The 15,398-nt window shown below is 32.1% G+C and overlaps 1 protein-coding gene across 1 annotated transcript in view; it reads left to right on the top strand.

Annotated features, from left to right (window-relative positions):
- Window positions 1-3,097: 3,097 nt before the first annotated feature.
- The window catches only part of LOC106463751 (anaphase-promoting complex subunit 7-like), a 33,701-nt gene continuing 21,400 nt past the window's right edge, over window positions 3,098-15,398 (top strand). The window contains exons 1-4 of the mRNA XM_013923811.2: window positions 3,098-3,299; window positions 5,844-5,966; window positions 7,422-7,499; window positions 9,315-9,398. Of these exons, the coding sequence (XP_013779265.2) occupies window positions 3,234-3,299; window positions 5,844-5,966; window positions 7,422-7,499; window positions 9,315-9,398 (351 nt within the window). The 5' untranslated portion in view covers window positions 3,098-3,233. The remainder of the gene's footprint in view (window positions 3,300-5,843; window positions 5,967-7,421; window positions 7,500-9,314; window positions 9,399-15,398) is intronic.

The following is a 15,398-nucleotide window of genomic DNA, read 5'->3' as shown; positions in this document are numbered from 1 at the left end:
CAATATATATATTGTTGCGTCAGCGAGTCACGTGACCACTGTGGCGCCCTCTAGTTTCTAGAACTATCTTGTTCTTTCGGGAATGCTCTAGTAATTGCTCGATGTAGGGTGGGCTGGTATATATAAAGGAGGGGAATGTGAGGAGAGGTAATGTGTGTATAGATAGTGAGTAATTGAACTGCAGTCGGAAGTATTATTGACGTTCGTTGTTACAGTGTTGTTTTAGCGCGAGTATTGAGATTAAGTGTATCGCAGAGTTATATTCGGAAAGAATAAACCAGTTTTATTAAGTAAAGACTTGTGTCGTTAAAATTTCGTCGGAACGAAGTTACTGAAAAAAATAAATTAACAAACGGAGACGTAACAATATCATTGTTGTCTTTCTCTTGCTCAGATAAAGCTCTACAGAAATACTTCCTGAAAGCTTCTCAATCTTACAGCTGTCTTAATAAAATTTATGTGGTATAACAAGGCGCTTTGTAATGGGAAAATTATACTTCTTACTAGACAAGACAAGAAACAACCATTACTAACATCATAATAATGATCTGGTATCGAAACCTGATTTTTAGCATTATAAGCTTATTGACTTACCTATTAGCTGTTACTGAGCTATTCAAAACTACAAGCCCTCCCCTTCAAGATACACGTATAAGACTTCTTACTAACTTTTTAGGCTTTTTTGTTTACTATTAATATGATCACTATACTACGTTATAATTAGGCAATTCGTAGGTTGATTTAATACCACCCAACTAAACTGAACGAAGACTGTTACAGACTAACATTTATTATATACTCGGAGGTTAAATGTCTACTCTTATCATCCAGCTATTTGGATGCCAAGTCTAATGTATTGAACCAATAGTCCTCTTCCAGCTTATCTAGATATTCATTTGTTTGTGATAATGTAAATAAATTAATGAAAGCCACTGTATTAACTCTAAAATTAATACAGAATTTGAGCATGCATTCCTTCTTCCTGACAGTCACTACTGGAAACAACAAAGCAGTCTCTCATGGCTGTATGATTCTATGTTTTAACTCATCACTGTGTTCAGCACTATCAACTTTCCTACTGCTCCAGGGAAGCCTGCTCAGTAGTTGTTTAATTAGACATGTGTATCTATGTGATGTTATGTGACCGTTGTTTGACTCAATTGGGCATCCAATCCATAAATGCATTGGAATATTCCGCTAACAAATTACTGCAAACACCCAACTAGCAATATCAAACGTGTTTGTATCTGTGCATTTACTTTCAGACATGGTAGCATGGACTTAGCACTAATGTTAGCATTTATTACTTGTCAGGGTTTTTGTATATGGGCTAGGATTCTTCTACAGTAGGTGTCTGTGACTTGTTGGCGATAAATTTGAACAATAAACGGACAGCACACAATCCATTTGTTTTAAAATAATATATTCAGAACATGTCAAGCGTGTATACAAAATTCTTTACACTATAGGATATCACAGTTTTATCTAAAACTGTAAATAATTCTCTTTTCTTGTAAAAAGTCCACACAAACTGATTCAATTACTTTAGAATCCAATTGACAAGACAAATTATTTTTCTATATTCTTATCACAATAATATCAGTGAATAATTCACTTATGTTACCTCGTGGGATACCACAATTTAAATAATTGTCTCATTTTCGTCAAAGTCCATACAGGGTGGTTCGGTTACTTTAGAACCCAACTGACAAGACAAATTATTTTTCCTATCTCTGTTATTACAATACAGCTGTGAAACACACTATAGAAATAAACCGTTAAGGCTAATCACTCAACACGCCGACTAACTGCACGTTTTCTTCCATTAACTAAATTTTTTCTGACTGAATTTTATTTGACTTGTGTTCGCTTGGTCACCTATATACCTTGCCCAACTGAGGCCTGGAACTTTCTACAAACTAGATGTAACATTACTCACATAACAAGAAAGATGACGTCAACAATACTACAACAATTGAACTATACACACAATGTATAACTCTTACCGAGTTAAGCAACGAAGTCTGTTATATCGCCTTTAAAATAATTATCTTTTAACACTCTTGTTATTAAAACTAAATATTCATTAAATATTAAATCACTAAATAATATCTATTAAGCTAAATAGTCTTGTATATCCAACATTACTCCTACTTTGCTTACCATGCCAATGACCATCCTAGCACGCAGTTGGAAAAGCAATTGTCCATAATTGCAGAATAACACCAGGACTTGACCCCTTACCTCTTTGACATATAACTGCTCAAAACAATGCTCTTTGCTTTCTGGACAAGAAGCAGCTTATTTCATGCACGGGTTCTATAACCATGTTACTCATCATCAACACATAAAACTTCACCATATTTACTTTTTAATAGTGATTTTTTCAATAATTTTTAGTTTGTAGCTAAGCACAAAGCTACACAATGGGTTATCTGTGCCGTGCTTACCGTGAAACCCGGTTTTTAAGGTTGTAAGTCCCCAGACTTACCGTTGTGCCACTGGGGAGGGATTAATTATATAGTGAACTAATTTCAAGACTTGCAGATTAAGACGCTCTTTCTTCAATACAGGAGAACAGCAGATAGCCCAATGTGGCTTTGCTCTATTGTTTGTTTGTTTGTAATTATGCACAAAGCTACACAATGGGCTATCTGTGCTCTGCCCACAACGGGTATCGAAACCCGGATTCTAGCGTTGTAAGTCCGCAGACATACCACTGTGCCACTTGGGGGCGGCTTTGCTCTAACACAGTAATTCAACTTTAACAAAATGCCTAAGATGCTAAATTACTTCTTGGTTTAGAATACTTATTGCCTAAAATTCTTAATACTCACTTTAGCATTTACTGATATGTTGCGAAGCTGATTTGTATATACATGTATATATATATATATATATATGATCCTGATAGAAACATAGTTTGGTTATTAGTGTATTTTTAATTTTTTACTACAGCTTATAGGAAGCATTTTATCATTGTGAGATAAATGTGTTACATAATTTTACATTATTATTATATTTTAGATCACTTTGCTTTATTTATTTTATTTTCTGTTATTCTGGACATCACACAGTTTGTTCCACCAGGGATCACTTGAGTAAAGAAACCTCTTGCTTCGGAAGTTCTTTGAAAATCAAACGTTTCCGAAAAAGCAAAGCAACGTTATTACAATATCAGTGATTTAAAATTGTGGTTAATTTAAATTTTTAAAGTTCAGTTGTTATCTATAATGAGCCTTTTTGAACAGATTAAACTTTTAAACAGTCAGGAGTTGCATAGCAATGTCAATGTTTTGGTGAGGCAAAACATTTTTTTATTATTTATTTTCAGTTTCTCGAGTCTTAACTTTAGCAGTTTAGCGATCAAAGAGTTCAACTCTTAACATTTTAACTTAAACTTAAAATTCTGTGTAGTGAATGACAACAAACAGTGCGAGGTAGTACCAGGTATTGAGAACAGTGCTTGCATACTATCGTTAGTAATAATAGTGGGACCAAATGGTACTTTTTTAATATCAGAAGTACTCAAGTAGTTTGGATATAAAACTGTCAAAAAGAGAAACAGAATTCTTGAACTTGTAGTTGTAGTGAAATCCATGCAAGCCTTTAGTTTAGTATTAATAACATTAAGAGTAACACATATAGCAAGACTACTGCACTAATAATAGTATTGCTATTTTATTTATTAATTATTTGAATTTTTGATCATTTGGAAATATACTGAACACTTTCAACCTAACCCGTTTTTAGCGTTTAGAATTAAGAGTTTCTTTTGACCGTCTATTCTAATCAATCATTCAAGATCGTTGGCCATTGTTTTTTGGCTGTATAACATCTTAAGAATGTCATTTTGTCTAATGCTGTAAAATAGTAGTAGAAAACTATAATATACTATTTGGACTCTCAAAAATACAGGTTTTCCAAATTTATTATCCCTTACATATGAAGTACTGCAAATGAAAGCCTAGACTCATAAACATTTGGTGCATTGTGTGCTGCTTTTATAACAGATAGCCATTAACTAACTAAAGAATATTTACTGTTGTATGTTTTGTTGTTACATGCAAAGCAGCACAATGGGCTATCTGTGCTGTGCCAACCATGGGTATCAAAACCTGATGTTTAATGCTATGAGCCCCCAAACTTACAGAGGAACCATTGGGGGGGGGGCTACTGTTGTTTATCTGATAAATTTAACCAAATTTCTAGAATAAATATGTAAAGGAAACCTAAAATCAGTTTACTAAATAAAATAAGAAGTTTAAAAAATCTTGTACCCAAGTTTTTTAGTATTATATTTACAACAAACTATAATACATTTTTTTAGTTCATTTCTTCTTCATTAAAATCTATGAGAAATGTCAACAAATTATATGACTGAAGACAATGCTGCTTTACTGATAAGAGTTGCTGGCCTTGTGGTGTAGTAGAAGCTGTAACATTTAACTTTTTTTAAACTTGAGAGAGTTTAAAAAGAACCTGGATGAGTATTTATTGATCAGAGTTGGATATACAAAAAGTGGTTTTATATGTAAATTGGAATATAGGGTAGTAGAAAATGGGATAACTTAAATGAGTAAAACACATTTTTCTTTCGATATTGTCTATCTAAATTATCTACACAAGTAAAAAATTAACACGGAGAGTTGATGGGGCCTTCTTCACCATAATTTTAAGTATCTATGGTAAAAAGTAATTCGAACTTTAAAAGAAAAATAATGCTATTGTAAGATGTATCTGAAAAACACTCTTTAGAAATATAGATCATCATACTACTACTAGTGATATTCTAAGGCCTTTTAAACATTCAAGACAGACATACAATGTAATAATTAATTATACTCACTGGAAGAAATGTGTGCTCCAAGGTTGGCAGACTATTACTCATTTTATATGCAAAACTATACCTCAAGAATGACCTTTCTAAATATGGCACAGACCTCTCCCCTTCCCTGACTTACATACACATCACAAAAGAACGACACACCTCGGTCTTAGAGCATATACAAGGTACCCATAATGTATAATAACTATTATAAAATGAAAATGTACTTTGGCAATTTAATTTTGATATTTTATAAAAGATATTTTTTTGAATTTGTCAAGTTACAGTGGCAGAAATTCAAATAAAAAAATAGTGGAGGAAGTATAACCAACATACACCATAATGTGACTTTTTGCCGAAATCTGTTTAAGTGAAAAGGTTGTAGTGACATGGCCTAATGGCTCAAGGGCTTCTTCAACGGGAACATAATTGTGAACAATGTAATGAGCCTTGCAAGTTGATAAGTCAAAAATTAACATGGAGAGTTGGGGCCTTCTACTTCACCATAACAGTATTTAATGTGGTTTTGAAGTTACATTTAGCTTGAACTTACCCAACCAGCTTCTTGTAAGAGACAGTATTGAGGTACATAAGATAATGTTTTTTTTTATGCTTTTTATAATTATCTATCTGTAAATGTTAAAGCATTGGACTTCTCTAGTTTGTGGTTTAATGTGTGTGATCACAAACGATTAATGGCGATTTGCTGTTGTAGTTTTGTTGTATTTTATAAATAACAATGTTTTATTTTTGTAATGTGATAAAACTAAATACTGTTTAGTCTCACAATTAAATTTTACTTTACGGTCTTGTTTATTTAGATTTGGAAATTTTTGACTTTTAAGCAATTGTATTTATATTTTTCGAGTGAAATGTTATATGAAGTATGTTTTGTAAATATTTCCAAACAAGACCATATTTGTTTATTTCACAAATGCTACTTACACTCTAAACAATTAATTTATTTTCTTTTTTTCAACATTGAAATTTTAGTTTTTTGTCATTGTTTATGCAGGCAAGTCTGGTACTGACCATGAGTGACCAGTCACCTGAAATGTTGCTACCTACAATGAAGTATCAAATATTAGTTTACTATGGAGAGTCCCTGTATCACACAAAAAATTACAGAAAAGCAGAAGTAAGTACTACAGAGACTGATTAGGTTGATATCATTGTACTAACAGAGACCTGATTAGGTTGATATCATTGTACTAACAGAGACCTGATCAGGTTGATATCATTGTACTAACAGAGACTGATCAGGTTGATATCATTGTACTAACAGAGACCTGATTAGGTTGATATCATTGTACTAACAGAGACCTGATTAGGTTGATATCATTGTACTAACAGAGACCTGATTGGGTTGATATCATTGTACTAACAGAGACCTGATTAGGTTGATATAATTGTACTAACAGAGACCTGATTAGGTTGATATCATTGTACTAACAGAGACTTGATTAGGTTGATATCATTGTACTAACAGAGACCTGATCAGGTTGATATCATTGTACTGACAGAGACCTGATTAGGTTGATATCATTGTACTAACAGAGACCTGATTAGGATATTGTACTAACAGAGACCTGATTAGGTTGATATCATTGTAATAACAGAGACCTGATCAGGTTGATATTATTGTACTAACAGAGACCTGATCAGGTTGATTTCATTATACTAACAGAGACCTGATTAGGTTGATATCATTGTACTAACAGAGACATGATCAGGTTGATATTATTATACTAACAGAGACCTGATTAGGTTGATATCATTATACTAACAGAGACCTGATTAGGTTGATATCATTGTACTAACAGAGACCTGATTAGGTTGATATCATTGTACTAACAGAGACCTGATTAGGTTGATATCATTGTACTAACAGAGACCTGATTAGGTTGATATCATGAAGTACCTTGGGTCTTTGTGTATTATGTGCTTTAGTTGTTATTTTAATTGATTATTATTGATTCAAATCAAACAGATCTAAAAATCAGAAGTACTGTAATGTTGATCTTTATTATGTTAATTAGAACCTCCTGTCACAAAGTTTCAGTCATAAAAAACCTATATTAATCGTAGGTTTTGTCTTATCATTTTTTTTAATTATCACATAATAGTGAATTTTGAAGCACTGCATTGGATATGACTTATGTGGTACTCTGTATCATTTGTTCTTTATAAATCAATACATTGAAGATGTAATGTTTTTAACTTATTATTTTACATACACTGTTATTTCATGTTCAATTTAAAAAAAAAAAAATATTTCACATCAGCTAGAAATATATTTATGTTGTGACAGCAATCTTTTATAATATTTAAAATTAAAAGATGAAGAAAATATATGTTTTAGAGCTAAATGGAACTTTGTATTGTCTAAAATACTAGCAATGATAGAGTATTAGGATGTGTATATTTAAAAAGATTATGCAAACAAGAACTCAATACTGTGAGGTTTCTTACAATGAACTTAGAGCTTATAGGTTACAATCAGTCCTGAGCTTGTCATGGTAGGATATTTGTAAAGTTCTGTTGATAAATATAACAGACAAAAAGTTATATCTTGCAATTTAATTTCTTCCAGTCAGTGTTAAGAAAATCTCTTCAGTTAAAAAAGTCTATGTCGAAAGCCAAAGGAAAATCACAGGGTCTTTCACCAGTGGTAAGTTTAGTTGTGATGAAAGTTTTTTAATAATTAGAAACTGTTTATCTTAATTTTATGCTGAACCTTCCAGAAGAAAAACATTTTGAAATTTTTATAAACTAAAAAAGAAATGTTTGGTTTAAATAATGCCTTAATATACATATGTAGAATGTACATCAGAAAAATGTTTATTATTAGGAGAATGTAACATTACTGGAAAGATGGTTTATGTGTTTAAGTTCTGCATCAGTCTGGTTATTCGCTTTGTAAACCAACGAATGTTAGATTTGTAAAATCTTAATGTATAAATATGGTATTTAAATGTATTAATTAGCATTACTGATGATAGTTTTTGTAAGAGGTATGATACAAAAATTCTGTATACTCAGGTTTAATTGTGTACAAGACTGCATATGTTCTCATTTGTTAAGAAATGTAGAGAGTTTATCGAGTAATTACATCTTGGGGATCTTAAAGTAGTTAGGCTTTGGCCTCTCACAATACAGACCATATGCTTTATGACTTCATATGTAGAGGTAGAAGTATCTTTGCCTGAATGTAATGCACACTTTTATTTCTCCAAATACCTCCCAAAAAATTGACTGCCCATTATATTTGTGCAAGTTTAATTTTATTAAGTATCTTATTAGAAGCTATCACCGAAAATCGTTAAAGTGTCATTAAAGGTTTCAAAAAATGTGGGATATCCAATGCAATGGATAGGACCGATGATGACATGCTGTGGGAATCAGAAGTGGATGAAGCAAATCCGATGGTAGCGACAGTTCTAACGATGATGAAGATTTATGTGAAGATGAATGATTAGCCTAGTGTATTACCACATATAAACTTTTCAATAAATTTAGTAAAATTGTAATGAAAGAAACATTTCAATAAGATGTTTCCAAAAATGGTTGATACGTTGATAGTTGTCTACTGTACTTAGAAATTATCCAATACATTTTGTACAACTGATCTGAAAAAAAAAACAAAAACAAATTTTCTTCAATATAACATTTCGGAATTGGGTGTGCATTATATTCAGGCAAATATGGTATTCTTTGTTCACTTTTACTCTAGAAATATCATACTTAAAGGACAGTTCAAGGGTAGTGTCACTATGATTTACTTACTCATATTTAATCTTTTCTCTTGAAAATGAAATACTTTAAGATCAAGAGTTCACAATCACAAGAAGTAATGAATAGAGTATTACTACTGTTATGCTTTTATTTTCACAGATATGCTTTACTGTGCACCGGTACTGTAAAATATGCGTCATCTGTAACACTTCTTTTGAAAAGTAACAATGGGTTATTTACTATGTGTTGAGCATGAGTGAGTGCTGTTTTCCTGCATATTGAAAATAGTTTACCCAATTTAAATACATCTGGCACTGAAATACAAGAGAAATGCAAACATTTGTCATCATATATGCACTGCCGCATGGTATTTATTTGCCTCTATTTTCTGGCCTAAGCTGGCACACTCTTCACTTGCATGTCTAGCCTTAACTGGTGATTATTTGTAGGGCTTTATTTATTTTATTTTTGTTGTTAGGGGGGTGGTGTAGTAATGGGTGAATCAAGATCACCAATCCTCTATGTGAATTTTCTTTCCTTTTTACAGGAAAACAAAAAGGCAGCTTCATAGGTCAGAGATAGAAATGCAAGTTTCTTTTGATACACTCTGAAAATACTCTTGTGGGAGTTATATGTAGAACAAAGATCAAGATTTTCTTAGATCAAATATACACATTTAGAAGAAATGCTGTTTCTCATCGTGATACAGTTTTTATTTTGGTGTTATTAGTTTTTTGCATCTTTTTTACAGGAAATGACTCCCGAGATTGATGTGAAATATCAAATATATCTTTGCCATTTTCAGTTGAATCAGTTCAATGAAGCCATCAGCATAGTAAGTATAGTTTGTTTTGGTGAGAAGAAATTTTAACCTTATGACTATAGGTTGGGTGCAATACACCCGGCCCATAACCACCCATGAAAGTAATTATACTATGATTTTTGATAATGTATGTGTATCTTCATAACTCTTCACACGTTATTGGTAAACATTACAAGGCTTTTGTACACAAAATATCAAGTTTTAAAATTGAGTATTAAGATTTTTTAATTAAAGATTTTCTCGTGAAATTTTTTCTTTCAGAATGATTACTATCCAACATGCAAAGTAATTTTGGTTTTAAGATTATAAATACTTTTCTTTGTCTGAAAATTATCAAGTTTCATTTGTGTAATTTCTTTATCCTTCTAGATAATCATCAAGTGTTTTGTTTTTAATAAAACTTTATATTTTATCTGTTATTTTATCAACCTCAACTCTACACGGTGTCAGTTGATTTGACCGACCCCGTAACCATCATAAAAATTATGAAATAAATCTAAATCACCCTTTCTTTTGTTCTAAAATAACAAATTGTAACAGGAAACCACAAATGTTTATACCAAATAGCTTAAATCTCGTAACAGTATACATCTATTTATATTTATAATTTTTTTGTTTTATTGACCTTTGAACTGTGTCTGACTAGAAACACCCTGATGCAAATTGAAAATTACACAGTGCACGTGTAGCTCACGTTACTGTATCGAATAGTGTAATGCGTAAACTGCTCACTAGCATACCCCATGAAGATTTTTATTATTTTTCTTTGATTATCTTACCTAATAAGTTTTTATTTTGTCATTTTATTTATTTTTATAATAATAACTAGAGAAAACAAATGAAAAATAAATAATATTGTAATTAAATATCAAACACTTTTCATTATTATTTGTTATTTTCTTTACTGTAACATTATTCTCCAGGTTGTAGATAAGTAATCAAAGTATAATGAAAATATAGGTTGCAAAGTGCAAAATGTATAGTATTGTTAGTATTGATCGCAAAGTTTCAGAGAACTTGTGATCAGAGTTTATACTTCCTACCATTTCATATTTATTTTTTCTAGTAATTTTATTGTTAGGAGCTGACTTAAAAACTAGACGAAACAAAATAAATAGTACTGTCTGTCCTTTTCAGTAGGGATCACGAAGCTGCAAAGTAAATCTCTTGAGAGTTTCGTTTAATCTTTTCATATCTATTTTCTATGTTTGTTCTACTGTTAGCGGCTGAAGCAGAAACCTGCTGAATATGAAACTGAATCGCTGCACCTTACTTAGTTTGACACCATCAATATCAAATAAGTTCATGTGGCACAATTCTCAGAACTTTCCCTGCTTTGAAAACACAGTGGGATAGGATTTATCAACTTGTTGCCAGCATAATGGTTACATCATCAATTGTTTAAAGTATCATAAAATGTTTATGTTATTACTTTGTAGAAAGTCCAGGCCAATCCAATAAGTCAATAAGTGAACGTTTCTTACAGAGTCTATTTGAATCCTAGCTCCGAGAACCCAGTGGGGTAGAAGTTGTTGGCTTGTTTGTAGAACAGTTGTTGCAACAAGGATTGTCTAAAATACTATATAAAAGTGAGAGAAAATATTTATGATATGGCCCTGTACAAAGTTGTATCCAATCCAATAAACTTGTCAAGTATTTGGATGCTAGTTATATTCCTGGGTGGTTGGGATTTAGTGTTGGTATAGGTGTAAAAGTGTGTAAGTGCTTCTGAACATCCTGTTTCCTATATTACCATGCTTACCCAGTAACCAGTAAATGTGTAGTTTCTAGTAATATAATTATGGCTAGTTTTGGTTGGGCTAGTATTCTTGGCTTAGCCGTCTTGCTTTTAACTTTAGAAACAAATTATTTACCAGCAAACTGCAAGTTCAACCGGGTGTATACGAAGTATTACCTGCAAGTAAGTAATCGTCATTTATAACATGTATATAATTTCTAATCAATATCTTTAGTATGTAGTTGTTGACCAAAATTCAGTGTGGCTGTTTCTGTACTTTAGCATAACATATATACTGTTTCTGAAACCTATGATACCTATCACAGTATATATATATTGTAATATACATGTATTTTTTTTTAGTAAACTGCTGTTCTTAAATCTTCATTTGCTACATCCTACTTTGATGTTTACCAACTATTACCTACAGGTAAGTAAACATTATAATATGCATACACAGAATCTCTGTGTAACAGTTACAGTGTATAGTTGTTATCAAAATCTAGTGTAGCAATTTCTGTATTTTCACGTAACACATACAGCTAGTGAAACCTGTTATACACATACGAGAATGTATATAAATGTAAAGAAAAGGTACACATCACAGAATACATCTTATATAGATATGTAATGATATAAAAAAGAAAAAAAATGTGATGATGTACAATGATATGACTCGTAATGATACGCAATAGAAATTGTGTGTAATAAAACCTTATATTTTTTCTTTTTAGAAATGGAATCTGAACAATTTATAAAGAAAAAAAACAAAACATAAAAAACTGAGGAAGACGAAGAAGGTCCTAACACAAGAGGAAATTGAGTTCCTCCTAAATATTTAATTTTTCTCTGATGAAGGAGGCTTATCAGAGGCATCTGAAGTTGAAGAAGTCGATTTTTCTCTTGCAATGCCTCTCTGAGAAGTTCTTCAAACAAATCAATGGCCTAAAAATACCAAACTAACTGGTGAAATGTCACTAAAAGAAGATGGTTCTAAAGAACCACCACCAAAGAGAGTCAGGACAGGGAGAAGACGTAAGGGCAGAGGTAGAGCTTCTACTGGAGCTGTTCCTTCTGAGAAGGAGTGGCCTCTCTCCTGTAATGATACTTGGATGGAAATCAGTGAAGAACAAAATGATTTATATTTATCAGAGGTGAACCTGTTTCCCAACAGGTTGCCTCTGCTGGAGATTCAGTTGATTTTTTAAACTTTTTTCTCAATAGAAATGATACAATTTTTCGTAAGTGAAACAAATAGGTACACTAGTGATAATGAAACTGTGGTTTAAAAAACAACTGTAGACTGGACTAATGTTAATATTCAAGACATTTTAGCCTACTCTGGTCTCAAGCCTCTTCCTTCTCTTTCTGACTACTGGTCTTCCTATCCTCTTTTTCAAACTCCTGGGTTTACTAATATCTTATCTAGGGACAGGTTTTTTTGCTATTTGTAGATACTTACGTTTCAATAACAATACTAATGCTCTACGTAAAACTGCTCCTAACTATGATAAACTTTTCAAAGTAAGACCTATCATAGACTGTCAGATATAAAAGAATGATTAGTGTAGGTAGTATTAATTAATTTATTTTGTGAGTTAATATTTCATGATTATTTACTTTTGTTTATAATAAGAGAGTTAAAAGCAGACGATTGTTGTAAATTGTGTTTGTAAGTTATTGATATCGAGGCTATGGAGATTTCTAGAACACCTCAGTGAGAGATATAAAAAAGCGATGACCAGACGAGAGACCAGAGTGCAGGAAGAGAGCCAAAAGAAAAGCTGAGTGAAAGAGAGTTTCGATCAGAGAAAGGTTAGAAAACGTGAAGTTAACTGTTGTAGGAGCGAATAGCCTAACAGTTGAGATGTTAAAGTGAGGTTAACAGTTTTCTGACATTTTAGGAGAATAATTTGTCTCCTCAAAGGGTGTTCTAAAGCAACTCAACCTGCCTGTGTTGACTTTGACAAAAAAGCAGACTTTTATTGGAAGTAGGCCTGTATGCGAAAGGCAGACGTTTATTTGAAGTAGGCCTAAGTACGAAAAAGTAGACGGAAATTCAAGATACAACTGCGGTAACTCACTAGGCAGCCTAAGTGAATTATATACCAATACTGTTGTGATAAAAAAGAAGAGAGAGATAAGAAAAGGAATAAGTGAATTATACACAGATAGTGTTTATGATAAAGATAGAGAAAAATAGTTCAGCTTGTCAACTGAATTCTAAAGCAATTGTGAATTGGCCTAAGTGGACTTTTGACAAGAAGAAGAGAACTATGATATACAACGTGTTTCTAATATATGTATCATTTTAAAAACAAGTGGAGTGCATGCTGTTCGTTTATTGTTCAGCTTGTCACCAACAAATCACACATACCTACTGTAGAAGAATCCTTAGCCCAACAATAACATAGTATATATATTTTAACTTACTATATATAATATAAAAAAAGTAAGTTTCCTGACATAGACTTTCTTCTGAAATCCTTTGTTTGCCATTATTCTCCTAACAGGGAAATGTTTATAGATGAGCAAATGTTGGGTACAAAATGTAGAATTGGTTTCCTTCAGTACATGCCCAAGAAACCTGTCAAGTGGGGTACCAAGTTGTGGGTCCTGATAGAAGCTGTGAGTGGATACTGTCTTAAATTTAAAATCTACACAGGCAAAGAGGGACAAATGCCAGCTAGGGGGTCTTGCAAACAACATTGTGATGGAACTGTTGGATAAATACAACAGACTAGGACATAGGATTTTCATGGCCAACTTTTACACTTCCCCTCATTTATTTGATAAAATTATTGGCTGTTGGAACCTGTGCTTGTGTGACATGCAGGAAAGGCAGATTATATTTCCCACAAGAGCTGGCAGCTAGAAACTTATGGGAATCATGTTTTTTAAATGACGAACTTTGACAGCTGTAAAGTGGACTGATGAATGAAACGTTTATGCCATTTCCACTTTTCACTCTAGTACAATGACGAACTTTGGCAAGAAGAGGGAGGGACACTGAGGTTACAAAACCTCTGTTGATTGTGGACTACAACAAGTTCATGGGTGGGGTGGACCTGAATGACCAACACCTAAACTACTATTCTACTGGACGAAAGACGATAAAGTGGTATAAGAAACTGTTTTTTTTTAATTTTGGACTCGACAATTGTAAATGCTTACATGCCGTACAAAATTGAGACCAACCAGTCAACATTGTTCCAGAAGGCCTTCAGAATGGATTTGGTCACTTAGCTTGTTCAGCCTCTTCTTCAAAGTGGACCAGGTCCTTCTGGTATACCACTTTCAAGGACTCTTCAACTCTCAGATTAACTGTTGGAAGGCATTACTCTACACTTTTTGAGAAAGGTGTTAGAAAAAGATGCAGACTCTGCATTACAAACAACAAGATACAAATGAAATGTAAACTCTGTAATGAGTTTCTTTGCATCAAACATTTTGTAGAATATCATACTACTGCTGTTCTTCAAAGAAGCTAAAAATTTCTGTTGTTTATTTTATTTTTGGCTTTTTATTAATGAAATAATTTTGTACAGGTTTTCATTGATCTATACACTTTTGTATATATATAGTAATATTGTTCCTTTTCATGTGTTCTTTTACTTAATTCATACAGTTTGTATGTATATTGTTCTCCACATATGTGATTACTTTTTCTTTGAATGTACAATAATATTTTCTGAAATTTCTCCATTTTATTTATTTTTAATATTGTTTTTTATTTCTATTGAAACGTTTTTATAGAAATTTCCCTTGATCTGTACAATTTTATGTAAAGATGTTTCTTTCCATGTGTTAAGATCAGTTTATGAGTAATAAATTTATTTCATTGACTTTCTCAAATTAGATAAATGAACTTTTCCTGAATTGCCAAGTCTTTAGTTTCATATAATTTGTTTTATTTTACCTCATTGTAAAAATAACAAAAGTTCAATAAACAGTTATACTTGTCTATAATAAAGTACAAATCTCGTATTCTTAGAACTAGTGCACCAGGACTCTGTAAAATACAATAACATATTGGTTACTATACATTACATATGTATATAGTATTATAAATATTATTTTCAAAGAAATACTTAAACGTCAGCTAATTGTTTTCAAACAGAAAACAGAAATACAAAATATTTGGAAAACAGTGATCTCTACTACTTGCAATGCTACAAAGTCCTTGTTTGCACTTGTGAGTCGTACTTGCTAAGCCTTGTCCAAATTCACATGTGGAGATACCAAATATTTGGAAAACAGTGATCTCTACTACT

This window comes from Limulus polyphemus, unplaced genomic scaffold (assembly GCF_000517525.1).
Source record: "Limulus polyphemus unplaced genomic scaffold, Limulus_polyphemus-2.1.2 Scaffold1474, whole genome shotgun sequence".
NCBI classification, from domain to species: domain Eukaryota; kingdom Metazoa; phylum Arthropoda; class Merostomata; order Xiphosura; family Limulidae; genus Limulus; species Limulus polyphemus.
This window is presented reverse-complemented; position numbering and strand designations above follow the sequence as displayed.